The sequence below is a fragment of the Cololabis saira genome, chromosome 18, assembly GCF_033807715.1.
Source record: "Cololabis saira isolate AMF1-May2022 chromosome 18, fColSai1.1, whole genome shotgun sequence".
In the NCBI taxonomy this organism is placed as follows: domain Eukaryota; kingdom Metazoa; phylum Chordata; class Actinopteri; order Beloniformes; family Belonidae; genus Cololabis; species Cololabis saira.
The window spans coordinates 18,493,265-18,520,967 of NC_084604.1; the positions used below are offsets into that span (position 1 = coordinate 18,493,265).

At 40.3% G+C, this 27,703-nt stretch overlaps 1 protein-coding gene across 1 annotated transcript; it reads right to left on the reverse strand.

Annotated features, from left to right (window-relative positions):
- Positions 1-678: 678 nt before the first annotated feature.
- LOC133464790 (disks large-associated protein 2) lies at positions 679-27,618 on the reverse strand. Its single transcript, XM_061746978.1, has 9 exons — positions 27,287-27,618; positions 25,408-25,464; positions 9,074-9,432; positions 7,919-8,004; positions 7,417-7,823; positions 7,085-7,176; positions 4,764-4,916; positions 3,237-3,275; positions 679-894 (listed from the first exon to the last, which is right to left on the reverse strand). The coding sequence occupies exons 1-9, from the start codon at positions 27,375-27,377 to the stop codon at positions 679-681; spliced, it is 1,500 nt and encodes a 499-aa protein (XP_061602962.1). The 5' UTR covers positions 27,378-27,618.
- Positions 27,619-27,703: the final 85 nt, after the last annotated feature.

A 27,703-nucleotide genomic window follows, 5' to 3' on the forward strand; every position in this document is an offset into this window, starting at 1 on the left:
AGGAAAACATTTGAGTTATGTCTTTCCTTATGGATGTTTGTCAATGCACGTAAACACAATTGGGCAATGACGACAATTGAAGGGATGAAGAAAATAGTCAGTGATGACTCAAGAAAGAGGTTGATTTAGTTACTCATACTTGTTTTGGGTATTGTAGCTCATTCTCAGCTAGAGGCAAAAAGTACCCAGTAGTATTTAAGGTACACCAGACAAATTTACATGTTAGCAGCTCCAGGTGGCAGAGAACTGTAATTAAAAACCTACAAATCCTCTGCATAAACCACAGCTGTAGTTACTCATTTACTTGGCCCGGGGTCACTTTTATTCAAAAAGTACTGGAAGATCCGGAGGGAAATGCGCCAGTTACTGCTTTAGACACTGTTTGATTTCAATTAAACTTTTTAGTGAATTGAAAATGTTGACTTTTTACATCCGACTCAGCGGACTTCACTGTGGCAGCATTTTAGCTAGCGTTCTTCATCATTTTCATCGAAGCTAATAAAAAGGACACATTTTCAACTGAATACTTTGACTTCGTGTGGCCTCAGCCTTCTCAGCTGCTCTGAGAAGGGCAACGGTTAAAAAAGTGGACGAGCAGTGACGAGTGTTAAACACATGGAGGCTGGATCTGGAGCCATGAGCTGGTGTCGGGTGGAGGTGGGGATGAATGCGTGGACCTCAAAGCCGCGTCTGGGCTTCAGGGATGTAGATCTCGATGCTGTCTGCCCTCTCTGTGGCTGAGTTCTGTCTGAAAGAAGCTGCTCGTTTGGCAGCCATGAGGCGTCTGCGGGCTTCCTGACGCTGGCGGTCCTGAAGGTCCAGAGAGCGCTCGCGCATCACACCGCCACGCCCTTTGGCTGGTCTCTTTGGCAGAGGTGGGGGCCACTTCCGCTCCTTGGGACACAGAGTAAATTGATTAAAACTTAAATATATAGACTTTTCTTCATGGCATATCATTCATGCATTATGATAGCTCATTTAAACCATACCTATTTCATTAGTTTGCACTCTGTGAGGCACGTTTGGCATCTTTAAAACTTTAAATTAAAGTAAAGAGTCTCAGAACTGTGTTTGCAGATGCCAATCCTATCTGGGTAAACAGTCCTAAGAGGCACAGGGATGCGAGGACGCACCAGCTGGCTTTTCTCTCACTCTATTAACATCAAAACTACTCCTCCGGACAAGAACCAGAAACAGAAAACACCAGCTCAACTCAGGAACATTATCATATCTCTTTAGTATCAGCGGAATAAATTCCCTGGGCGTTACATTTACTTGGAGGGTATAATGCTTTTCTCCTCTCCCCAGAGACCAAATAGATCTAAGATACACTGATTACAGTTCAAAAAGGAAGTCCTGCTTACAGTTAATTGTCAGAGAAAAAGGGACTATAACAGACTGAGATAGTACATGCAAGTTAAACTTTCTTCATTCCCAGAATGGAGACGAATGCAACGATGGGACAAGACGAGGATACACTGATGCACCACAAGTTTACATTCATGCACCTTCATTTTCTGTAATAACGACAGTTGACAAATGTCTCAAGGGTGGAGAGAGTATTCTGTATTGAAAGCTGTCAAAGAGGTTTTAGATTCAAATTTTTAAACGTGTTAGGCTTAACTCAAATGTGTATGCTGTCCAGTCCTGAACTACAAAAAACCCACAACAATTCTGAATCCAGCTAGACTGAAGCGCAAAGTCTATGCATGCTTGGACAAATGTATTTCATTCATTAAAGTAAAACCCTATTCAGAAGTGAGTTTGTAATGTAAATGAAAATAGGATGCAATGATGTGCAAATCTCATAAATCCTGATTTTATTCACAACAGACCGTATCGAAAGTGGGTGCTTTTTAAATTTCATGAAAAATAACAGCACATTTTAAGTCTGAGAGCAGCAACACATCTCAAAACAGTTGCAACAATGACAACAAAAGGCTGGAAGAGTAAGTGGTGCTAAAAACAAACATTTGGAAGAACATCTTGCAAAATCTTGTTGATTTGCAACAGGTACGTGACATGACTGGCTGTAGAAAGTATCTTAGAGAGGCAGAAGCACTCGTGAGCTGAAAGGTGAGACAAGTCACTAAATAAAACTACATACGCAAATTCCAAAACTACGACTCCTAGGGAACATGGGGAGATTGGTTTTCTTTTGCATTAACTCACAATAGTTTTTGCGCTCTCTCACAATAAGCTATCCACTGTCATTCTAGCACCGCAACTTTGCTTAATTTTAGTACTCTTTTCAAATGTCTCTGATATGAAACCCATGCCTTCCAGCAAGCACACCTTGTATATCTTTGTACTGCAGACCGATCTCAAAATAAAACTCTATAAACCTCTCCCCCGAGAGCGTGGCTGCTCCATTATTGTGTCCACAGTGCCGCATGAATTAACAAGTAAATATCCCACATCATTATTCTGAGGGAACACAAAAACTACTCTGAGGGAATGCAAAACTTATTGTGAGGTCACGCAAAAGAAAAAAAAAACATGTCCCCTAAGGGGCTTCGTACAAAAAAAAATCTAATTAATGATCCTCAGAATAAAATTGTAAAGGCTTTGAATGTGTCATCATCTACAGTTCAAAGTATTATCAAATAAGCTGAGAATCAGAAGAAATCTCTGTGTGCATTGGCCAAGGCTGAAAGTCAATACTGTGTGCCTATGATCTTTGAGGCCACACTGCATTAAAATCTAGCATGATTTTATGATTGAAATCATTGCTTGAGCATAGGAACACTTCTGAAAATCACTTTCTAAGATCACAGTTCGTGGTGACATCCACATCAGGGTTAAGCTCTCTCATGCAAAGACACTACACATGAACATGATCTACAAATGCTACATGTTCTCTGTACCAAATTTCATTTAAAACAGACACAGGCAAAGTGAAAACCTGGCCTGTTGTCAGATAATCGAATTTGAAATGATTTTTGAATATCATGGACACCACATCCTCTGGACTAAAGAGGACAGGAACCATCCGGCTTCATTTTAAAGCATCTGCATCCCTAATAGCAAAGGGGTACAGAGACACAGCTTGTGCATCTGGAAAGGAAACATCAATACAGAGAGGTATATACAGATTTTAGAGCAAAATATGCTCCCATACATGCACATTTTTAAGGAAATACTTTGCATCTTTCATCAAGACAATGCTAAAGTGCACACTTCATCCATTACAAGTCCATGGCTTTGTAGTAGAAGTGTCCGGCTGCTTAACTGACCTGCAGTCCAGACCTTTCCCAATGAAGTACACTTGGCACCTCATGAAAAAAAAGATATGACAGAGAATTGTTGAGCAGCTGGAATCCTCTATCATTGATAAATGACGGCCTCTTTACGATTAACAGATCTGTCCCGGTCTACACGGCACTGGGCATTACTGAAACAAGCTGGTTTCTCCAGTGTTTGCAGATGAAAACGGAAAAAAAAGGAAAACGATGAGAAACGGAAATTCCCTTTTGGCATTGTTCTTGATTTGAGTTGTGTGACTTAGTAAATGTATTTCTGTAATTTGCCACCCAGATATTTTATGGAGCGCATCGAAGAACCACATTTTCTGTGAAGGTATTAGAAAAAAAGTAGGAAGTAAGTTTGTCTGTTTCTGAGCTGGTATTGATTTGAACATGGCCTGTCTTGAAAGAGAGAGGTTTAGGCTCATGCTCTGCTTCATGGAGCTTGCAATGTGCTGCGCTAACTGCTGGAGGTAAATAGATGCTTACAGCTACAACTGCAGCATGAACATAATTATCAAAGTGCCCTAAAGGATCTTGACTATTCCTAAAAACACCATTACCATCTAAATGTGCTTCTTAGAACTACAGCTGCCTCCTCTGCTTGCATCACTCTTTTAAAAGAGCTTTTATGTATCAAAGCTGCTAAAACTGGATGCGTAAAATACTTTTGCATGCCACATCTTTGATTTTCTGTTTTAATAAGTCATATTTTATGTTATAATATAAGCATATATTTTGAAATCAGTCTTTAGAATCAGGAAGTAAATTAACTAGGACAGTATAGGTGCTAGTTTCTGCTTTCAAACTCTGTAAAACTATGTTTAAATCTTTAGTGAATTAACTCTAAAACATATTGTCTCATAATAGTTCACTCGCAGAGACATTTGTTTTATATACTGTATTGCTTCAGCTCACAAAGCAGCACTGTGTCGCATTTAAACTGAAGGAAAACTATTGAGGGTGCGACAAAAATTGTTCTATTCCAGTTTATCTTTCAACATAAAACAAGCAAAGCCTGAAACTCTGCAGTGCAAATGTGGCGATAAAGCTAAATCAAAGGCAAAGTAAAATGGCGTTTTTAATGCTGTGCAAAAGTGTGTTTTTTTCTTTATTTTATTTCAAGGTAAGAATCAATCTTTTTTTTTTTTTTATTAAATAGGGGCTGATAATTTTACAGATAAAAGGAAAACTAGGAACGAAAAAGCTTAATGGTTTTTAAGTTTCAATCGTGCAATTTTTCATCCAGAAATGAACATTCAATGCAAAAGAGAGAATGCATTCACACTGCAGATGCAGCTGATGGGTTTGATGGGAACATGAGCCCTTTAAGAGGATGCTATCAGCTTGCTAAACTTAACAGATGCTGTCTCCTTGTTTGTACTCTGTAACGTCCTGCTGGTTCCAAGTCTAAAAAAAGAACTTTAAGACTGTTAACGTAGTCTTCTTGAAAGCTGGGCAGATTCCTCTGAAGCCCATTAAGGCTAATTATTAAGAGTGTGCAGAGCCCAATTATACCTTCTTCTCAGGGCTCTCCACCAGCTGCCACTGGTTACTTTTGATCTGCTGCAGCTCATCAAACTTGGCAGTGACATCATCGATGGAAAGCTGCAAGAGGTCCCAGAATCCAGCCAAGTCCTGAGATGTGGGTCTGGGCATGGCACTGGGGTCCTGAAGACACAGCAGTGGATACATTACAGTTGGAAATACGTATCATTTCTGAACAAGCTGAGATGACAAAACAAGGTAAACCCGTTTTTATCTTAATAGTGTAAAATAAGTTATTGTTTAATTTTATGGATGGAATAAAAGTTCAAAGGCGTGAATGAGTTTTGAAGCTTTTTGCTGGTGATAACCTCAGTTGAAGTTTCACATTATGACCACTGTGTGGCAGCAAAGCACCGGTTATTAGATTTCATAGTAACATCTGGGAACAGGCGCTTTAACCATCAATAAGATAAGACAATGACATTACAGCTTCTGAACTTTCATGTTCGAATAGCCAAATGACGCTGAAAACGTTTCATATTCATAACAGAAATTTAAATAATGGACATAGCCAGGTTAATCATTTTGTCATAAAGGCAACTTCTTTTAGCTTTTTTCTTTTCTAGACGATGCCACAGTGGATCATTGTGTTCCACATCTTGATCTGGCATAGGTTTCATGTCGGATGCCTTTCTTAATGCAACACTGTCCATTTATCCAGGTTAGGGCCCGGCAGTATGAGTGGCTGGAGCGATGGGGACATGTAGGGCTCAGTGTCCCCGGCCACACGGCTCCACAGGGATGAATGACCAATGAGCAATCGACTCTCTCGGCTGCCTCTAGAAATGTTATCATTCATAATTGTCATTAGCATCAAAATATATCCTTTTGTATTAGTCCATAATAAGCAAATACTGCTGTCAGAGAATTTCTTTTTTTGTCTGTGGTTTTATTGATGGAGTAAAAAATAAATAAATTTAAAAAATCAATACTAATGTAGAGATGTTTGATTTTTTAACTTTTTTGTGTCTGTTTTAAAAGTATCATATCTATGTAAATACTTATTTAGGTTCTTACATAATGGAATTGCAAATCTGAATGTTAATGTTTGGAAATATTTACAATATGTTAGATATTTGGATATCATTCTCTCACTAATCTGAAAGCTCATGAAGAACAATGTTACTTTTTTTATTTTCGTTTTTTCTCTATGGTTCATCATCAAGTTTGTGCAGATTGGCTCTCAGCTGATTCCATAGCAACATTTCTACTTTGAATAATCTAATTGAATTCAGAATTACTGGACCTCAGAAATTTAAATGGAAAAATCTGGCGCTCATTACCATGGCATTACTGCGCATGATACCTACCCAGATGGCTGAAGAATTGGAAATTACAGGTCACACAATCAGGAAGCCAGACGGATTAATGCAGTCACTGCTTCAGACAGTAAACAAACAGTAAGTGTGAACTCGGACCATTAAAAGACCCATGAAACCAAATGTCAGGGGAAAATGCTTGGAGCTTCTTCTTTTTTTTTTACATTTATTTTAGTTCTTTTTTTCTTTTTTTTTTATAGGAACAAGGCGCACTTCTTCCTGCATCCAGTGGGTGAAAAAGACTCATTCTCTGTTTTAGTCATATCTAAAAGCTCAGGGCAATCTAGGGCTTGTCACTTGCAATGCTACCCTTAATTCATCATCCTATTATCTCCAGCGAGAGAGGGAGAGAGTGGACCCAAGATCATCCAGAAGGAAGAAACGCCTAAAATAAGCACAAAAGTACCATCGGATAGTAAGATTTTGAATTAAACCAGCTCCTCAAGGTTCTATATTTCATTAAGATTTATGTTTTAATTACCCTCATACAAGATGAGGCCCACTCTTACGCTGTCTCGCTCCACCTCATCTGCACAGAAATCCCATTTATAACACCCAAATCTCCTGATATAAGCTTAGTCTGTGGATAGTTGCAATTACAAAAGGTATATGTTTCTTGCAGACGTGACATGTAGGCTAAACAGTGAGATACAGTGGCAGTCCATTATTCAAACTCTGCGTTTCCATTCAACCTGCTGCCTCTGTGCATTAATAGATGGCTTCGGCACAGGTACCGCCTCCAATTGGAATTCCCCTTTCGTTTACTGCAGGGTCAATAGCAGCAGAGAGACTGTTCCACCATCGATCTCCGTGCTCTATTTCTGGAAGGCGCACAAGTGCAGCATCAGGCCAAACACCTTCTTAAAGCTCGGCCGTTCAGCTGGTTTAGTCCTCGTGATGTGGGATTTTCTGGGTAACATATAAACAACATGCAGATGCTCCTGTTTGAGAGGCTCGTGCTGTGTGACTCACCAGATTTTGTTGGCACAGCCAGTAAAACTGCTGAAACTTTTGAGACATTAGTAACTGAGCGCTTCCAACTGCACTCCGGATTTTTCCTAGGACTGGAGCACAAACACACACACACAGAAACAGATTCTGGATTTACTGACAGACTGGCAAGAGCCAACATGCTGTCATTCACAACAATCCAATCTGTCCACAGAGTGCTCTGCACAACCCAGTAACTTCAGTCAACGCCACAGCTCATACTCAGAATGTTCAAAATAAAAGGATCACAAAGTTTACACTATGAAAGTATCAACGTCATACTACGGAGACTTGGCCCCTATCAAGACACTCACTGTCCTCTGACAGGTCGTGCTCCTCTGCCTCTCTCTCCATCTCTTTGCACCACCCCTCCAGCCGTTTGGTTTCGTTGTGAAGGAGCTGCATGAACCAGCTGCCATCCCTGCGCAGGGGGGACACTCGGCCCGTGTCAGTGCTCTCCAGGCTGGGCCCCACCAGCCAGGGTTCGCGCTGCGGGCTGGAAGGCCCACTGGAAGGCCGGTGGTCTTCCCTGTAACTGAACAGGCCCTGCGTGCGTACCGTCCGGATGGCTCCGTACTGCGTTGGCGTGCTGGGCTCGGAGTGCCGGCCAAAGCCGCCACCAAACTGCAGGCCTTTGTCCTCCATGGACGGAAAGCCTTCAAGCTCCATGTCTGCTTGCACAGCAGTAGTCACACTGTTAGAGCGCTTGAAGCGCCCGTGCCTGACAAGGAAAAAATAAAAACATATAAAATAATTTGATACAAAAAGACACAACTGTTCCGATAGGTTGCTTCATATTCATTGTTTTCCACATACCGTTTTTTGTCCTCCACTTGGATTCCTATAGAATGAAACTGAGGAAGGCCTTTACCGTCAGCCTCAGAGTCTGTCACAGTTTCCACCTGGTGATCGCCAACAACCAAAACTTGCCATGAGTTAAAGACACATTTACACCATTCATCAGAACCGTTTTGTTAATGATCAGAGCCATTGTTAAGACATTCTTCTGCCGTGGGGGCAGAGACACTCAACTCTTTGGAAATCTATACTTCTGCACAAATTTAACCAAAACAAATGTGGCAAAAAGTTCTCAAAATGTACATATCTGTGTCAAAAATATAAGAAATATTTGCTTTCAGTATGTAATATGAACTCTTTCAGCACCAGTGAATGGAAGAAAAAAAGAATTGGTAATCAGTCCTGCACATCAATTCGGAGGGCAGATTAGCTTCAGCTCGTATATTCAGCTAGTGTATATATATCATATATACAGGACTGTGTCAGAAAATTTGAATATTGTTATTTTCTGTAATGCAAAAAAAAAATAAAAAATGTCATGCATTCTGGATTCGTTACAAATCAACTGAAATATTGCAAGCCTTTTATTATTTTAATATTGCTGATCATGGCTTACAGCTTAAGAAAACTAAAATATCATATCTCAAAAAATTTGAATATTCTGGGAATCTTAATCTTAAACTGAGAACTTTATCACAATGTTATAATTTTCTGAGACAGTCCTGTATATATAAAGCCCTCTTAATGTCCCTGTATTTGTACATCTTTAATCTTTACACATATAAAGGTCAACAAGTTTCCAAATACCTGTAGATCATAAAAATGACACTGAACTAATTTGTACACGTTTTGTTAAAGGTTAACTTGACTATTCTTTTTAAATCTGTGTGCCTGGAGATGATGAAACTAATGAAAATGAGTCCTTGGGTGAAGTAATTCATTGTCATTTTTTTTGTAGTCTTTAGTTAAGAGAGTTCACATGTATATAAGTGGGAGATGTTTACTAATGACCAGACAGCTCTCACATGTGAAAAATCTGTGAATCACAATGAGAATGACCCCTTCACACAGGACAAGACATAAAAAGACAGATACGATGGGTTTACTCTGTGTGACGGCTGGGCTTAAGTGATTAAAGATCTGTGAGTGGCATTGTCAGTTATATCTTGTTACCTGTATGCCGATAGAGGAACGAGGGGTTTTGAGGTACTCCTCGGCCTTGGACACCAGCACTGCTTTGTCACATGTCTGGACGGAGGTGTGGCTGCCTAAAGACACATGCCTCTTGCCTGCTGCTGACTCCATGGCCATGGTGACCGCCTTGGTGCTGTCCAGGCTGTCCGTGGAGCTGTAGATGGGGCGGCCGAGGCTGTCGGTGGTCCACAGACCGCCCCGTGGTTGCCTGCCCTCCTGGTAGGCATCTTGGGTGGACTCTGTGCTGCTCTGGGCTGTCACAGAGATAAGAGGCTTGGTGGTGGTGCGCGGGGGCACAGGAGGTGGAGTCTTCTTGTAACTGGGAGGATATGATACCACTGGATAGCACAAGCAAGATGAAAGGACGAGGACGAGGCAAAACAAAAAGGAAAAAAAAAAGGAAAGAGGATAAATGATGAAGACATGATAAAGAAAAATGTGGCCAAAGCTGGCAAGGGCCAGTGTTGCAGTTCCCCAGCATCACACCGCATGATGACAGAATAGGCTTCAGGACACTTAAGCAGTTCAAGCGATGGGAACGTTAGTAAGGCGGAAAGAAACAGCAGCCTTTTGATATGCTTATTAGAGTGCAATGGACACTTATGGAAAAGGTCTTCTTTGTAATTGCAAATAAAAAGTTGATGATAATCCAACCAGATGGACCTCTCCATCTGGATTTGGAAATGTTCCAGTTTCACTTGTTTTGCAAAGGCATAATTACAAAAACATGTACAAACCACATCAGAAAACCTGGGAAAATGCCAATTTGAAAAACACCGAAATCCGTTACTAATTGGAGACTACATCCATCCATCCATTTTCTATACCCGTTTTATCCTTTGCAGGGTCACGGGGGTCTGCTGGAGCCTATCCCAGCTAAGGTGACTGAAATCAGGATTTAGTCCAAATGCAGTATTCAAAAATGTCCTGTTTGAGGTTCAAAGATGGGCAGAGAATCTCCACCTTGTCAATAAATGTATGGGAAAGGAATTGCTAGACATAGAGCTGTACAGGGGCGCAGGCCTCCCACTACTCAGATCACAATATTTTATCATAAAACCCTGCTATGTTTGTGAAATAGATGTTATGTTACTTCGATTTGCTAAGCCTATTGTTGCTGCTGCTTCCAAACAACTGCTGCTGAAATGAAAATCCAACTGAAAAAGGCTTAAAAAACAGGCTTTATGAAAAAAAAAAAACTATTTATACAAACAATGTGAACATCAATGACCATAGGCTCAAAACAGATATTCCATTTAGTCTATATCGACTAAAACTAACCTCCTTCACCACAGAAAGATGATGGTGGTCCAGAGAGGCCGACAGTAGATCTCTACCCATCACACACAGGGCTCTCAAGTTTTGACACTTTCTATTTTTTTTTTTTATTAATCGACCTAGCTTGTGTGCGTGTGTGTGTGTGTTTGTGTGTTCAAGAGTGATGTGTGTTGTAACTTAAGTTACGTCCGCTACGCATTCATGGAACGCTTGAAGCTGAAACTTAGACCTTACCCGGTAACAAAATATTCTATTTTCTGATTGGATGAAAAATTCTATTTCTGATTGGCTGATAGGTTGTTAAGTCAAGACAGCTGCTCTGAGTCAAGAGCTCAGTGCACAGTAGTGTAGTCTACCTTTGACTTATTTGTAAAATGGGATTTTGGAATTACTGTGCGGTGGAGTTAATTTCTCAGCGTGAGATGCCACGTGTGGTGTGAGAGTGTGTGAACTTGTTGAAGTACATAAACTTGAGAGGCTGTTTATTAGGATTTCAGACATGTGTGAGGGCTTTTCTCATAAGTCTACACACCATTGTTTTTGTAAAGTGTTCTGTTATGCCAACGTTGTAAAGAAAGGTCCCCTGTACAAAAGACATGTAAAAAGTATCGAGTAGCGCAAAGTACAAATCGTGCTGTGACGTAATCTCATGTCTGCTTTGCGTCATGGTGGACATGTACGACTGGAGAATCCGAGTATCTGCAAAACAGTTCTGTTTCATGATCTATTGATGAAGAAATGATAACACTACGTAAATCATTGCATATTAATTCAGCTTCTAGATCTCTGGGATCACGTTGCTATGACAACCCATGTCCTGAACGCTGCTTCAGGAGGAAGCAGACCGGTAGAAACTCAGGGTTTCTTTATGGTGAACCTGCCAGCGAGTTGGATCACTTCACCTCCTTTTCAGATTGAAGACTAACCTTGCTTTCTGGAACAGAAAACCCAGAGTTTCCCTCGACTCAGAGGTACTCAGAGAAACAGACCCCAGCTCACTTAGAGCCAGGGTCAACATTGGACCTTCGCTTTCAACAAAATCTGAACATTTCCTGGATCCACCAACACAAAAAGAGCATGTTAAATAACTCTCCGAGCTGCTACTTTCCTAGTTACCTCACTCAGTGTGCCTTGTTAGCGGGTCAAATTATTTATCTATTAAAAACTCATTCTCTGGGCCTTGCTTTCCCGCTTGTGGTTTACCCCACACACATGCGCAGTCCAGTCGTCTTCTCTCTGCACAGCACAATGCACGTATCTTCACAGAATAGCGGAGTGCTTAGAGTTCACTGGAGCTAGTATTTTAATCAGTCTGCTTTATTTGACTTTACACATCAGTCTAAGGTAACTGTCTTCTGTCCCTGTTACTGTTAGGCCTGTATCACCATGTCCCTCACTGCTGGATGGTTAACTACTGTGTGCTTTTATACCAGGGACGTTATACGGCAAATGAGGTCTGGCAACGCCTATGGGAATTGAAATATTTAAAGCCAAAAATAAATAAATATTGGAAAGAATTTACATATTTTTCTGTCTCCAGTGCATAATATCATAAAATAATTTAAAGAGTTTGGTTCAGGGAGTAAAGAGCAAAGTCTGCACTCTCTGATGCCTCGAGACCCAGCTATGTGGTTATATAAGCTATTAATGAAGAGCTTCATGGTCAAGAACCAATCTAGTAAGCTTTTATCAAGCAATACAAAGTGGAGCTTCATTTACATGCCACTTAATAAGTAACAGGTAAAGTCAGGGCTGGGTATCGACCCACAGCACCGTCATGTGGCCACGTGTCCCCGAGCAGGTCACGGTGACACCCATCGTCCGGACCTCTGAAGGCCCGAGCCAGTGTTCTCAAAGTGCTGGCCCCCTAGGTGGGAAAAGTGGGGAGGTCCAGAAAAATAAAAACTTTAAACACAGGGTCAAGGGTGGAATTAGAAGATATCAAGGAACACGAACAGCGGCAAATGATAATAATGGGGGAAAAAAGGACTAGCTGGGAAGAATGGAAATACAAGACAACACATCCACTCAAAGGGGCTGATGATACAGATGTGAACAATCAGGAGATTCTGGACCGAGAAAGGACCTAGAAAGTTAAATAGAACTTAACTAATCCGTGGTTAAATTAACATAAATAGAAATTAAATACAAATGGGAATGAAAATATTTTCTAATCACTACGCAAATGTAGTTTGTTACCAAAGCAGCGTTCATAGTTTATATACATATATACACGTATATATTTATTTATTTTTTCTTCTTCTTTCCTTTTTTTAACAAAAAACAAGGCCTTGCCTGAAAACACAAGTTCAGTTTTACTACTTCCATATAAGCTCCTGCTCAATAAACGTACTTGAGTAATGTGGGGGTTCGAATTGTGAGTGTTCGAATTGTTGTTCAGGAATTTCTATGGTCATTCGGAAAACGTCAAAAACGTCAAATACGTGAATATGTATTAGAGATAAATTTGATATAAGACTAGACATTTATTTCGATGTATTTTGACTTATGAGTAGCTGTGAGATACCATGCGCTCTGCCCAATGTGGACTTGGGGTTTATGAAGAAAACAAAATAAAGGAGATTCCAGTTTCAGCTGAGGATATACTTCGTTCTTTATTATGCCATTTTTCCACAAGGATTTTAAAGGGATTGTGACATGAAAAACAAATTTTTTTCTTGATTTTTTGTGTTTTGTTGGGTGTCTTGACATCAATTACACCCAAAAAACAACGAACTTTTAACATTCAGTGTATTGTGTGCTTTCTGGGATTTTCCGCATAACTATGCAAAAACGGCGCATGTGGTTTGGTGGCGGGTCGTTACGTATAAACCCGCTAAATCACCGCCCCCTCCACCCAGCTCCTGCCTCCTCTCCTCTCCAGCGCACCATAAAGGCTGATTTATGGTTCTGCGTTACACCGACGCAGAGCCCACGGCGTAGGGTTACACGGCGTCGCGCACCGTACGCTGAACCCTACGGCGTAGGCTCTGCGTCGATTTAACGCGGAACCATAAATCAGGCTTAACACGGAGCTGTTTAGAGCCTCTTCTGTTCTCATCACCGGAGGACAACTGCTAAGAAGACCCGCGGCCACTGACTGGACTTAAGATAAGGGGACACTGCTGCTTGCATGCCTTTATGTTTATGATTGTTTGCGGTGGACTGCTTCGCCCTGCTGCTTTTCTGTGCATGCTTCGCCTGTCGCTCCCGGCTTAACTCTCTGACGCCGCTGTTAGAAGTCCGGTTCGGTGTGCGCACGGACTTCATCCCCGGGCTGTAGTCGCCCTGTCTGGGCTGTGTGTGTGGGTGTTTGTGGTTCGGTGTGCGCGTGTGTGTGTGGAGACGCCGGCAGAAGTTTGTAGCAGTTGGTTGGAGGAGGAGGTTGGGAGGAGGAGCGGGGCAATGATTGACAGGAAAGGGGGAAAAGGACGCGTTTTTCACAGCGCAAAAAAACACCGTCATAAAAAGCCAGGAATGGAGTACTGGAGTGAAGTTTTTCTTGTTACACTCTTTTAGACACATTTGAGGGATGTTGGCCAAGACTTTTAATAGTGTTAAAAGCATTTTAAAAATGATGTCACAATACCTTTAATAGGAGGGAAGGAGACCCCTTCTCTTTGCACCAGCTCCCCCCGTGAGCAGCGAGCAGCCCTCTATTATGGCTCTACCCAAATGACCTTAATTGGGCAGATACCTCCCACAGGGGGATGTTCAGTGCCAATAAACAAACAAACAAACATAATCCCATAAACACAATAAGACCAAATAATACACTTTACGATAATCCATCCAAACCTAAATAACACAAACCAAAATAATTGCTTCTGTGCAAAATGATGATAAATGAATATGAATGAATTACTTAACTTCCCCTATTACCTCGCATGGCTTGGTCCCATCCCCTTGCGGGGATGATATAAATACCCCGTCTCACAGCCAGACGTGGCAGAGAGACAGACAGAGGAAGCGTCAAAGTAAGTAAATGAACAAACAAACTGGTTCATGCATATATAACAAAATAAAAAGGGAAAAAAGGAAAAGTAGTGAGTACCACACCCAAATTAACGCACTTTAAAACTGAATCATCCCCAAGATACATAATACTGAAACATATAAGGGCAGACGTTGACATGTTCACTTTCTCACAGTAACCTACAAGTAACTTGTGTGAACGATCACATGACTTATGGCCCACATCTGCGGGACGTATGAGTCATACACTGGGATACATACAAATGTTTTTGCCATTGCTTCATTATGGTATTAATTAATTCCAAACCTACCCATAACTTATTCGACGTACACCAGCGTAGTAACCAAATACGTTGGGATACACTGGCTAAATACCCAAGTTGTGGCTGGGCATCAAGACCTGGATGAAACTGGTTCATGCTACAGGACAGTGAACCCAAGCACTCTAGTTAACAAGAAAGTGATCAACAAAGAATGAACATGTGGCACAGGTACAGAGTCCACACCTCTACCTGACTGAACTGCTATGGTGGGACCTCAAGGGAACTGGTTGAAGTTCCCTTGAGTTCCCTCCTTCGAGTTGGTTCCACAAACTTTTGGCCCCATGATGTACTTTTTCACACACTGCTTATGAATTTGGTCTCATTTTTTGTTCACTAAATAATAACATGTTGTAATACTGAACGTAGCTTGTTTTTGTGGTTTATGTAAGTGTCTGGATTTCTGTGAGACACAGTAGGTGGGTACCAAAATATAAAGAGCACAATGACTCATGTCACATAACACTTTCTATTATTGCACACTGGAGTTATCTCATTTAATTTCTGAACAGATATTAGATTTACTGATTGTTAAGGAGTAGTTAAGACCTAAATTATTTTCTAAAAATACTACAAATGTCTGTCTTGATCTACTCTTGTATTTAGTAAATTTTAATGCTCATAAATATATTTCTCTGACATAACATAATCAGTTCACTAATATGTGTTTCAGTCACCTACAACAAAGACCCATCAAACATATCCCAAACTACAGAGATATATTTGGTACCTCATTATTATTTTTTCTCAAATATAAAGATCCAAACATCCTCACAAATGGAATCGGTAAAGTATGACTTTGTTTTCATCTGTGGCTCATGTTAATTTTTGTTATACTTTCAAGAGTAAAAAAAATACTGTCCAGATTGGTTACCTTGGTTTTAAAGGTTATTACCTTTTTCTCTGTGTCGTGGTGGTGTGTGCAAACCTAAACAACAATGAAATGCTATAAATGTCTTTTCTGTTGGTGCTCTAGCGCAACATTCAGGGCAATACCGAAACAAGAGAGTTAACTCCCTGCTGCAGAGCAAGATGGGTAACTAGAGACAATGTGTCAGGGTTATTAAAAACTTTAAGTAGTCATTGAAAACCTGCCAATCTGACATAATGGCGGTTTTGAAGAAAGGTTAATTGGTCTTCAGCCTTCTTTAGAAAGTGGGAATCTTCACTGTCAGGGTAACAGAGAAACAAAACAGTCCCATGACTGCAGACTGAATGAATGTGACTGTACTCTCACAGATTAATGATGAAGACGCTGAATTAATGTGCCAGTTGTGTTACAGTTCTTCAGCAGCTCATCCATACTCTTCATGGCTATCTAAACGGTTTGACATTTGGAAACACATTTGTCGCCTTACGCCTACATTCATGCAGTGGGCATAATTAAGCAATCATTTACTTGGATTAATGTTGTTAAATTAAGGCTTTTCATTTGCTGACTCAACCTGTGCTCCACCTGTACCTGTCATATTGCCACATTCTTCATCCGCTGCTTTTTTCTTTTCCCTAATAAACCTTTATAAGAAATATTTCATTCAAGATGGATAATCATCTATTTCCACCTGTAGACTGTAAATCTCTCAGTCTGTCAATCTGGACATTTAGAATTGTATGTACATATGTAACTAACACAAACTCAGACTTGTTTTTCAACTCTTAAATGAAACAGAACTGCTGGTTTTGTTGCAGCTCTGTAATGGAAACATGATTCCTTCTTCAAATGTTGTCCAGAACCCTGTGAGGCACTGAGCACTGGAGTGTGCTACTTGTTTTGGAGCGTTTACCTTCTAAAAGATTGCTAACAAATTACAGAAATAATCTGGAATCATTGTGATCTCTTTTTTTTCCCTTTGTTGTCACCTTGCAAGTGGTCTCATCAAAATGTATTGGAATAATTAAACCATTTTTTGTTTTGTTTGGATTTGAAAGTGTTACATGATTAGATCAATACAAGTTTTTTGTTGTTGTTCCGTTTTTTTTAATTTGGTTTTTGAATGGAGAGAAAAAAACGTATCCATTCTTCCGATTTTTTTTTAAGGGGTTAATATTATGTGCAGCTTGAACTAAAGTCAGGCACAGTGGTGATGTAGTGCCAAAGTCAGGTGACAGATATTTCAATCAGTTGTGTGGAGTGATTTCCATGCTTGGCACTAGCAAGCGACATGTGATTGTTTAATTATTTACTGCACTGAATAAAGAGCATGTTAACGTGGATGGAGGATTCTCAACATGAGGGGAGAATTTTAAAGAAATTCATTCTCCATTAATGCAAATTAAGAATAAGATGGTATCTAAATAACTGATGAGCCATGTTATACTTTAATGAGTGGATAAAAACCACGCCCCGGCTTCGCACCAGGTGCAGAAACAGCTGCAGTCCAGTCCAGCTGCACCATTACAGCCACTGTGAAACATGGCCACTCTAGTCAATGAGAGACCCAGAGGTTCTGCTGTACCTTTCAGGAGCTTCCTTGAAGTCACCTTCTGCTCCGCTCTGGAAAAGATATCCCCTGAGTCTCTTATGTAATGAATGGTGTAGAGCAGCGCTCTTTAACCTTGGTCCTCTGGACCCGCTGTCCTGCATGTTTTAGACGTTTCCCCGTTCAAACACACTTGACTGGATTGCCAATCATCTTGTCATATCTGGTGTGTAAGAGCAGAGCAACATCTAAAACAAGCAGGACGGTGGGTCCCGAGGACCAAGGTTGAGGAACGCTGGCGCAGAGAGTCCAGTCAGCACCAGTAGCAGACTACGACTTATACCACATACGAGAGGAGGCTCATTCCAAAAGTTGAAATCAAAACCCATTGTTTTTATGACAACAGCACAAAAGACAGAATTTTCAGTTAAACCCATGATCTTATAAATCCAACTGAACAATCAGCACTCAGAAGTGCTCAGCCTCTGAAACCCTCCCTGTGAGACCTGAGGTCATGCTGAGGAAGGAGCAAAGCCGTGGCGCTGATTACACAGAGCTGGAGACTCCCATCGGCTCTGTGTATGATTTGCAACCCCATGCCAATTTACCCAGCTTAGTTATTCTGCCCTCAAGTCCCTCACCATGCTGCAACATAGCACACTGCGACACTGCTACAAATACTAAAAAAATACTTAAATATAAACTACAATTAGTTTTATTTGCCCTACTTGTACAGCTTGTTATTTATATTTAAACATTATACTTTCTGTTTTAGTTCAGGGTTCAAAAATGTCTATGTCCTTTAAGGGTCCTCTCTTACACAATCTTTTACAAAAATACAATGTTGTTGGGCTTGTATACTGCAGCAGATGTACTGGAACTGATCTAAGATGAAAGTGGAGAATCATGGCGGTTTTGGGTAACTGATGAGACTGGGCTAAATATAAAACCCTTCTCAAAGCTGGGTTTTTATTTCGTACAGAGACATCCAGCATGTAACAAAGACAGTCAGCTCTGTGCTGTAAAGTACATTTGAGACAGCATAGAAATGGAGATGTCTCACTACTCCCCAATGCCATGCAATCACAAGACCAGTGACTTTTTGTGAGAAATATTCCCTGGTCTCATCCTTAACTCCACCTCTCTCTGCACATGAGTTATGTAATGCAGAAGCCCACCGAGAAGCAGCTACAGTGGCTTTAGTTTTGAAAACGAATCGCTTAGAGCAGGAAGCGTCTCTTCCCTCTTGTGTAGTCCACCGCCTCTGTTTGTTTTGAGTGTTTGGCTTCACACTGGTGCGCTGAGCAGTTTGGTAAATTTACACTCACACTGAGGGGTACAGCCAGGACTAAATGGATCTCAATGTCATGCAGTAAAGCTGTGTTGCTGTTCTGATTAAATTTGTTTTACTGCACATTAACAGGCACAGACTGGAAAACTTCAAACCATAAGGAGAGCAGAGAAGTGTGTCGATGGGCAATACTTTTCTCCGTCAAAAATGTTACTATGGAAACGGTAGATGCCAAAAAGAGGAAAAAAAGACAAAAATGTGGACGCTTATTGCACGGCTGAACTTTATCGTAGAGACAACATTCAACTGTTCCCAGACTCAGTTCGCTTTGGACTAAAATGACCTTTTTCAATATATTGAACTTTCAATTTAAAAATAATGTCAATTTGATTTTGGACACTTGTTGCTAGGCAACAGTTTATCGTAGGGACATGATTCAAATGTTGAAAAACTCGTCCCGCCTACAACATATTCAGATTTCATGAAACCTTATTTTTTGAACCCCATATAGACTCAGACTATCAAGTGAAGGTTTTTTTAGGATGACTATTACTATGATTCAACTATATTCATGATGCATGAGTGGTCAGTTCTTGGGGTGCGCCTGGTGTAACGAGGGGGCATAAAGGGGTGTCACCTCTACTCTCAAAAGAATTGTATCCTATCTGCTTGGATTTACTTAAATTTGTGATAAATGAGACTTTATTCACCTACAAATGCCAAAGTAATTACCACCACAAGCAGCTGCTCAGTCCACTTCTTAGCAGAATCTAAAAGCAGAAGTTGATATTCTATGGCAGACACAGCGTATGAAGGCACGTCCTCTGTATTCCTCAAAGGTTATACACAACATTGAAAGATATGAGACGGTCCAGCCTTTGAGGGACTTCCTGTTGATCTCATCAGCACTGGTCCTGTCACCTAGCAACACTAGCTTATTCATCCATTTCATTAGAGGCAGCCAGAGAGTCTTATTTCACTTGTTTTTTATTTTTTGTATAATAAGAAGAAATGGAGACACTTTGCTGCAGGTGTTGAGTTTATCTCACGCTGTGAGAGGACCATGGTACAACCACCGACTCCAGCTGCTGCCAGTGAGTCTCAGAACATGTGGGACAGTCAAGGATCCATCGTGATGCAGCCTCCTGAGCTCAGGAAAAGAAAGTCACATTTGAGGACCACATCCGGAGGATTCTTTGAAACGGAACAGCCTACATCATGCTGCTGTGATGCAATCAGCCTTCAAATACAGCCTTGGATGAAAACAGCCCTTGAATTGGGACATATATATCTATCACCCCCTCATTTGTTTTCCGCTGGCGCCAGGCCTAGCTCGGGGAGTCTTTTGTCAGTGGAATTTATCAGTTTATTTTTGCTCCATTTTAGCCCACTAAAGTCTATTTCTGCCTTCCCCTATCTGCCAGCCAACAAACTGACTAACAAACTGTGAAGAGTGGAACACACACATACACAAAACACTAATACAACAGATGGCGAATAATATTACTTACTCACTTGGCACAATCTGAACATAGATTAACAGTAATAATAAAAAAAATCGTGCACATTACAAAGGCATGGTTGATGAAGAAAAGAGCAAGGGTATTGGATAAGCCTGCCTGCAGTCCTGACCTTCCCCCAGTAGAGAACGTGTAGAGAATTTTTAAAACATAACATGAAAATTACAATTTTGTTCTCTTCTCTCTCTCGCCCTATTGTATCTGTAAGATTTTTTTTTTCTCGTGATTTTTATTTTTCCGACGAAATGAGGGCCTTTCTGCCCCCCTAAACGTGACCCAAAAGTCACCAAATTTTGCACGCAAGCCAGGCCTGGCGAAAAATTTTATATTTAACAGTTTGCATTAATGGGCGTGGCCTAATGGCTCAACAGCACCCCCTAGAAAACTTCGTGCCTCAAGCCCCACAATACGGTTTGACGTACATGCACGAAAATCGGTACACACCTGTATCATGTCGCAATTTAAAGAAAAGTCTCTTGGCGCCATGGCCGAAACGAACAGGAAGTTGGCCATTTCTTGGGCCGTTTCTTCGCCCGAACCATAACGTGCACCCAGGTGTGTTATACATCAAAATGTGCGTTTCGATCCTGCAAACGATGGGCATTACTTTTCTCAGTCAAAAGCGTTACCGTGGCGACGATAGACGCCAAAAAGTGCGCCCCCCCTTCATCTGATTGGTCCATATTTCATAGTTCCTACTTTCTGCCATAACTTTTTAATGGTATGACATACAGAGTCGTGGGTGGTGTCATCGGACTCGGTTTTGAGTCCTTGACCATAATTGGTGCAAATTAGCCCCTTCTTCTGATTGGTCGATATTTGATAGTTCCTATTTTCTGCCATAACTTTTGATTGGTTTGATATAGACAAACATTGTCTGCTATGTAGCAGGCAACGAAGGCTGGTCCGGTATTACATTTGCTATCATTAGATATTGATATGCTGCAGGATGCATTGTTTAATTAGCATATTTTCATGTGAAAGTTCCTTCTACAATACTGAAGTTAGCTTCCAATTCAACGGATGTTAAAAGTGTCATTCCACTACTTTTTAGATCATTGAGGCCACTTTAAATCAGGTCTCAGTCAAAAACAACAAATTTAAAGCACTCCAGCTTGGATTCTTTTTTAGATAATTTTTAGCACGCTCAATGCAAAACTCGTGCAAACTATGATGGATTCCCTGAAAGACGACATCTTTTGGGAAAATGTACTCTTTATCGTCCAGTCTCCGCGCCGACATTTCCTCTGTCCGAAAGGAGCTAAAAGAGTCGATAGAACCGCTGCAAGAAAAGGTCCAGAAATATGGGCAAACTATGCAAGGGCTTGAGCTGGCTGCTACAGATCACAGTGGCCGCATCACGGGAACAATGATTTATTTTTTAGAACTTTGTTGTCTCATATAATGCAATAGTTATATGTGACCATGCCCCAGTCACAATTAATATACATTTTAAAGGATCTGACGATAATTGTGCTCCATGGCGTTTTAATAACCACTTACTTTCAAATGAGGGCTTTGTGGAATTTATTTCAAATCAGATAGATTTTTTCCTTAGTGTAAACAAGACCCCTGATGTGTCTGCATCAGTCTTATGGGAGACCTTGAAGGCATATAATAGAGGTGAAATAATTTCTTAGACCGGTTATGAGAGGAAAATAAAGAGGAGAAAACTTACTGAATGAACTAAACGCATTGCACAATTGGATGCAATTTATGCTACCTCTCCTTCTCCAGATTTATATAAGGAGCGTCTCACCTTGCATGCTGAGTTTGAGGTCTTGGCTGCAGATCATACAATAGAACTGTTGTTAAAATCCAGACACACTTTGTGGCAGGGTGGAGAGGTTGATGGGACACACGCACCTGTGTCCCATCCGTCTGAGTGGCTGCCGCTCTCCACCCTGCCTGCCTTATAAGGCAGAGCTGGACAGCAGCAAGGGGCCTTGGTATGCTGATCGTGAGGTGCTGCTGTTCAGCTCTGCCTTATAAGGCAGGCAGGGTGGAGAGCGGCAGCCACTCAGGCGGATGGGACACAGGTGCGTGTGTCCCATCAACCTCTCCACCCTGCCACACACTTATTATGAACATGGGGACAAGACTGGCAGATTGCTAGCCCATCAACTTCGACAAACGTCATCGTCTCACCAAATTCCTTAAATTCGAACACATTCAGGCTTAACAATAGATCCCAATAAAATTAATGATGAGTTTAAAGATTTTTACATATCATTGAATACGTCAGAAAATACGGCTGACTCCTCACATTTGGACAATTTCTTTAATTCACTGGAGATACCTACTATTCACTCTGATTCTGTTGATGATCTGGAGAGAAACATTACCATAGAAGAGATTACTAAAGCAGCTAAATCCATGCAATCCGGCAAATGTCCAGGACCAGATGGATATCCTGTTGAATTTTATAGGAAATTTCTACATAAATTAGCCCCCACCTTAATTGATATATATAATGAGTCATTTGAATATTTTAAATTACCCCACACTCTCACCCAGGCTTCCATTTCCCTTATATTAAAAAAGAATAAGGACCCTCTCTCCTGTGCCTCATATCGTCCAATCAGCTTGTTAAATATAGACTTTAAACTACTATCGAAACTTTTAGCTTTGCGCCTTGAGTCTACGCTTGCATCTATTATCTCCCCGGACCAAACTGGCTTTTTTAGAAATAGATAGTCCTTTTTTTAATTTAAGACATTTATTCAACACAATATACAATCCATCTGCTTCCGTTGCTCCAGAAGCAATAATATCATTGGACGCCGAGAAGGCTTTCGATCGCGTGGAGTGGGGATATCTTTTTCACACATAAGATAAATTCGGCTTTGCCAAAAAGTTTACTACCTTGGTGAAATTACTCTATTATTCCCGTCACGCTTCAGTTAGAAGGAACAATATTCAGTCAGAATATTGCCCTCTCCATAGGTCGAACAGGCAGGGTTGCCCCTTGAGTCCCCTGCTGTTCGCTGTCGCCATTGAGCCCCTCGCCATTGCGCTCCGCTCTAACACTCATATCACTGGGATAACCAGGAATAGCATGGAACAGAGGGTTTCTGCGGTTCCTCTGATACTTGCAACCTTGAAGTCATTCAGTTTATATCAGGATATAAACTTAACTTCGGTAAAAGTGAACTATTTCCTCTAAACGAAACTGCACTTATGTATACTTTACACAATGTCCCACATATCTTGGAATTCGAGTCACATTATAAATTCAAGAATCTTTTTAAAGCCAATTTTAGACCCTGTGTGGAACGTATGAAACAGGACTTTGAACAGTGGACACTGCTCCCATTAAATTTAGCTGCAAGGATTAATGCTGTAAAAATTCATTATTTTCCAAAGTTCTCCCATCTATTTCAGTGTATACCGATTTTCCTCCCCTAGGTGTTCTTTCAGGAAATTGATAGCCTTATTCTGGAGTTTATTTGGGATTAAAAAAACCAAGACAACGGAAGGACTATTTACAAAGACCAAAACCTCTTGGAGGAATGACCTTACCAAACTTAAGGTTTTATTACTGGGCCACTAACATCAGAATTCTACAGTACTGGTTTAGGTCTGATACTTTTCACCCCCCTCCTGCCTGGTTGGCAATGGAGTCTTTTTCTTCCACACCTGTGTCTCTAACAGCTCTTGTGCACTCTCCCAGTAATTGCCCCATCTCTTCCTATGTCAAAAATATAATTGTTAAAACCTCCTTAAGGATTTGGAACCAGTTCAAGCGTCACTTTGGCTTACAAACCTTTTCTATCTATGCTCCACTGGCTGCAAATCATGTTTTCCCTCCTTCTATATCAGATGGTGTTTTTTTTTTATATGGTCTAACCTTGGAATTAAACAATTCAAAGATGTATATGTGGGCGGTATATTTGCATCTTTTCAACAGCTTCTACAGTTGTTCTCTTCCTCAACATCACCAATTTAGATACATGCAGATTCGTAGTTTTGTGCGCAGCCAATACGCTCAGTTCCCCAATAGGCCTGATGACACACCTCTGGACTCGAGTCCCGGTGATGAAAGGTATGATTTGGTATATATACAGTCAAATTCAAACCTTATCTTCTACATCTCTGGATTCTGCGAAGGCTCTTTGGGAGGAGGACTTGGGGGAGATGATTTCTGGTGAGCTGTGGGAGGATATTCTTAAACGGGTGCATACTTCTTCTGTCTGCGCCCGACATGGGTTGATCCAATGTAAAGTTTTTCACCGCACTCATTGGACCAAAGTTAGACTTTGTAAGGTTTATGATAGTGTTGATCCCTCTTGTGAAAAATGTCATCAATCACCAGCCAATCATGTGCATATGTTTTGGTCATGCACATCCCTGAATAACTATTGGACTGCAATTTTTAAGACCTTGACGGAGGTAACTGGGACAGTCATGAGCCTGATCCCATTACTGCGTTGTTTGGCATCTCTCAACTGCCTTTGATTAAACTTCAAGCAGATCTGATAGCTTTTGGGACATTATTGGCTAGACGTCTTATTCTAATGAGGTGGAAATCACCAACACCACCATCACATACAGTGTGGATAAAAGAGATTTTCAACAATTTGAGGCTTGAAAAAATCCGACACACTCTGAGAGGCTCTTCCAGAAAATGTAGTGAAATGTGGGGACTTTTCTTTGCCTATGCAGAGAAAGTCACCTTCCCAGTTACACCTGAATAAAATTCCACTTTATTTTTATTTACCTTTTGTCGTTTATTTATTTATTTCTATTTTGACCTGAAAAGTGAGTTTTTTTTGTTTGTTTGTTTGTTTGTTTTTTGGTTCTTATGTTACTGTTATTTACATGCACTTCATCATTGTCAATTTGTATACCACATTCCAGACTTGGTATGAGCGTGTTAACATTTGTTTTAGTTTCATAAACACTAAACATACAACACCTGTTTAAAGAGCTTCTTTTAATTCAGTGCACCAAAATGTGTGGAGTTGGCGGTGGAAGTTATATTACAACCGTCATGTTAGGCATGTTGTTGCATAAATCTGGCATGCAGGTGCATTTCCTACCCGCTCCAAAAAGTATTATTTCTACCAGCCCACCGTGCTATAACTGGCTAGAAGTGGCGTGGTTACCATATGTGTGATAAAAGAATACTTGCAACCCTAAAGCACGGTACATTTAGGAACCCTTTTCATTAATAAATACATTAATTGAAATATTCTAAAAAAAAAAGTTTTTGAATTATTCTAACGCAGACCTTGCTTCACAATAAGCTTGAAGAGGCACTTGTCCTATTAATTTCTCTAAACACTCCTGCTATTGGATCCACTTCTCCCCTGCTCTTTTCTTATGTATATAAGGCCACATTTTTACCACTTTAGTGCACGTCGTTATTATGGCGTGTGCCTCAAGGCCACGGAAGGTAAAGGTAAGGTCTTGCCTTTTATGTCCATGGATGCATGAGTGCAACAGAAATGTCTGCAAAAATAAGTGAGGAGCAGGGTGAGCGGGAGAGGAGGCGTGAGACTGGTACCTGGAGGCGGTTGAGCACGATCCACGCTGCATGAAGTAGGGAGACGAAACTGAATCCCTGCGAAGAGCAAGCGACACCATTTAGAGAGAACAAATACAGGCGTCAAACACAATAATGCACACACATGTGAATTGTCCTTCCACATGCATGTGTTGCAAAAGGCAAAATTAAAAAGAAATCATTAAGATTTTTTTTTTTTTCCTGTTGCAATTAACTGTCTAGGAGAGAAAGAAACACAGATATGCTTTGAGCTTTCTTTAAAGAATCAATGTTTTTCCTCCCAAAAATCTTATACAGACCTGCATGCATTTGGAAAAAAAAGAGTTAGCCTGGCATGATTTCATGTGTCAGTTAACTTTATTTACCATTTAGGACTTTATCTAACCAGGATGTATGTGTGTGTATATATATATATATATATATATATATATATATATATATATATATATATATATACACAGTATCAATGGAAGCTGGTGGTTTTTCTAATGAATTATCCAGCAGTGGCTGTGTTTCTTTCTCAAATGCACATATTCTACTGACACAGACCAATCTCCTTCAAGGCAGTGCTCGCGTGCAGCATTCCTCAAACTTGCTCAGGTCAATAGCATTGTCATTGGTTTAGTTGAGATTTAGAGTTTAACTAGTGTTAAATCCCTTTGTGATAGAAGAAACTCAGATGACCTCCTCTTAAAGCCAGTTGGACGGTAATCAACATCTGGGGTTTAATGTGCAGCTGAAGCTCAGCTTGATCTCTGTCAGTGTGTCTTCAAAGAAAACAAACACTGAGTGTTTCCTTAATACAGTTTTAACAGGAGTCTTTGGAGTTTCTTTAAAACAAGGAGAGTTTTATCTCCACAATCCTACGCGTTTTGTAAATGTGTATCTTCAAATATAAGCTCCAAAGGCAAAATCTCAAAATTGAAAGAAATGTTTGAAAATGCAAGATCTTAGGACCTTAGTTCAAGTTTTTAGGAATTTTGCTCATCTGCTTTGCCTTAGTCTGTAAGCATGTATAACACTTTTTAGACAGGTAATATTTGCTCCAACGATTAAGTTAATGAGGCCCTAAAATATGCAGCACAAAACATGCATCATCTGAATCTGAAACGATGCTGCACTATTTATAATGTACATATATAAAATACCACGAACATTAAAATAACTGTAAAAATAGAATTCAAATTGCAATCATTTTATCAATTTTTTTCCAAAAGATTTTTTTTTTTTGATCAATGGCTTTTACTACAAATGATCAATAAAATAGTAATAAACTTTCTTCTTTTTTAAATTATTTTTATTAGTAGCCTGCATTCTGTCTCCTGAAATGAGTCACAATAAATTGTCCTTTTTCTTTTCTATTTTTTTCTTCAAATGTCTTGTACAGGTAAACAATAAAAAAAATTTAACTATAATTATCAGCTACTGAATGAACTGTTAGACAATGCCACAAATGTTTGCAAGAGAACATTTATGTCTCTATCATGTGGCTTTTTTGTGGAGTTGAAAAAAATTAAATTCAGACAGATAGGAAGCCAAGGAAATAAGTCATAATGTGGCGGTAAACCCAGACAAACGACACACATTTACCGTGAAACGCAAGACTGCCCTTTGCTTTTGCTTCATGAGCTTAAGCCAAACGTTACATGAAGTGCGAGTACACAGCTGCACTTAAAAGTCCAAATATAATTACATTCACTTCTTTCCAGATGTACAGTAGTTGAGATTTCCAAATCATAGTTGACAGTAGGCACATTATGAAAACAATAAACCGAAGTACATGTGCAGACTTCATGTAAAGTTCAACCAAGTATCATTTCATTTTGGTACAGAAAACATGACAGACCTTTCTGCTTGTGCTCCGCGAGAGCTCTCAAACCTTTTGCTCCTTTGTGTTCAACATTTACGGTTTCAGAAAGAAAATGCCGAAAACGATCTGAAATTATCTTCACTCCATCCAACGTCTCCATTTGTGCCAGAGGCTGCCATTTCTTGCCAAAGTTGTGGACTCACAGTGGAAAAGGGGCTGGTAAGATGCTGTCCAGGCTACTCGGGTCTGGGTGGACTGTGGGTGAGTGATGTAATGTGGCTGATGAGCTGCTTACATGAGCATGGGGGCTGAAAATGTAACAAAGTGGAGGTGAAGTTTCTTGGGTCAAGACACTGGTAACCTTGCATTAAAAACTAAATAAAAATACTGCGAACGTCCCATCAGATCATCAGAAAACTATGCAGTGAAAGCATTTTATATATCAGTCAACAAGTTGGGAACATTGTTCAGGTTTTAGAGAACCAC

Excerpts from the sequence above, each read along its gene's own strand:
- LOC133464790 (XM_061746978.1), bottom strand. The coding sequence starts at position 27,377 with ATGGAGACGTTGGATGGAGTGAAGATAATTTCAGATCGTTTTCGGCAT. Across the intron at positions 25,465-27,286 it reads TGAACACAAAGGAGCAAAAG|GGATTCAGTTTCGTCTCCCT; the intron begins GTTTGAGAGCTC and ends TGCTCTTCGCAG. Across the intron at positions 895-3,236 it reads GGGAAAGGTCTGGACTGCAG|GAGCGGAAGTGGCCCCCACC; the intron begins GTCAGTTAAGCA and ends CTGTGTCCCAAG.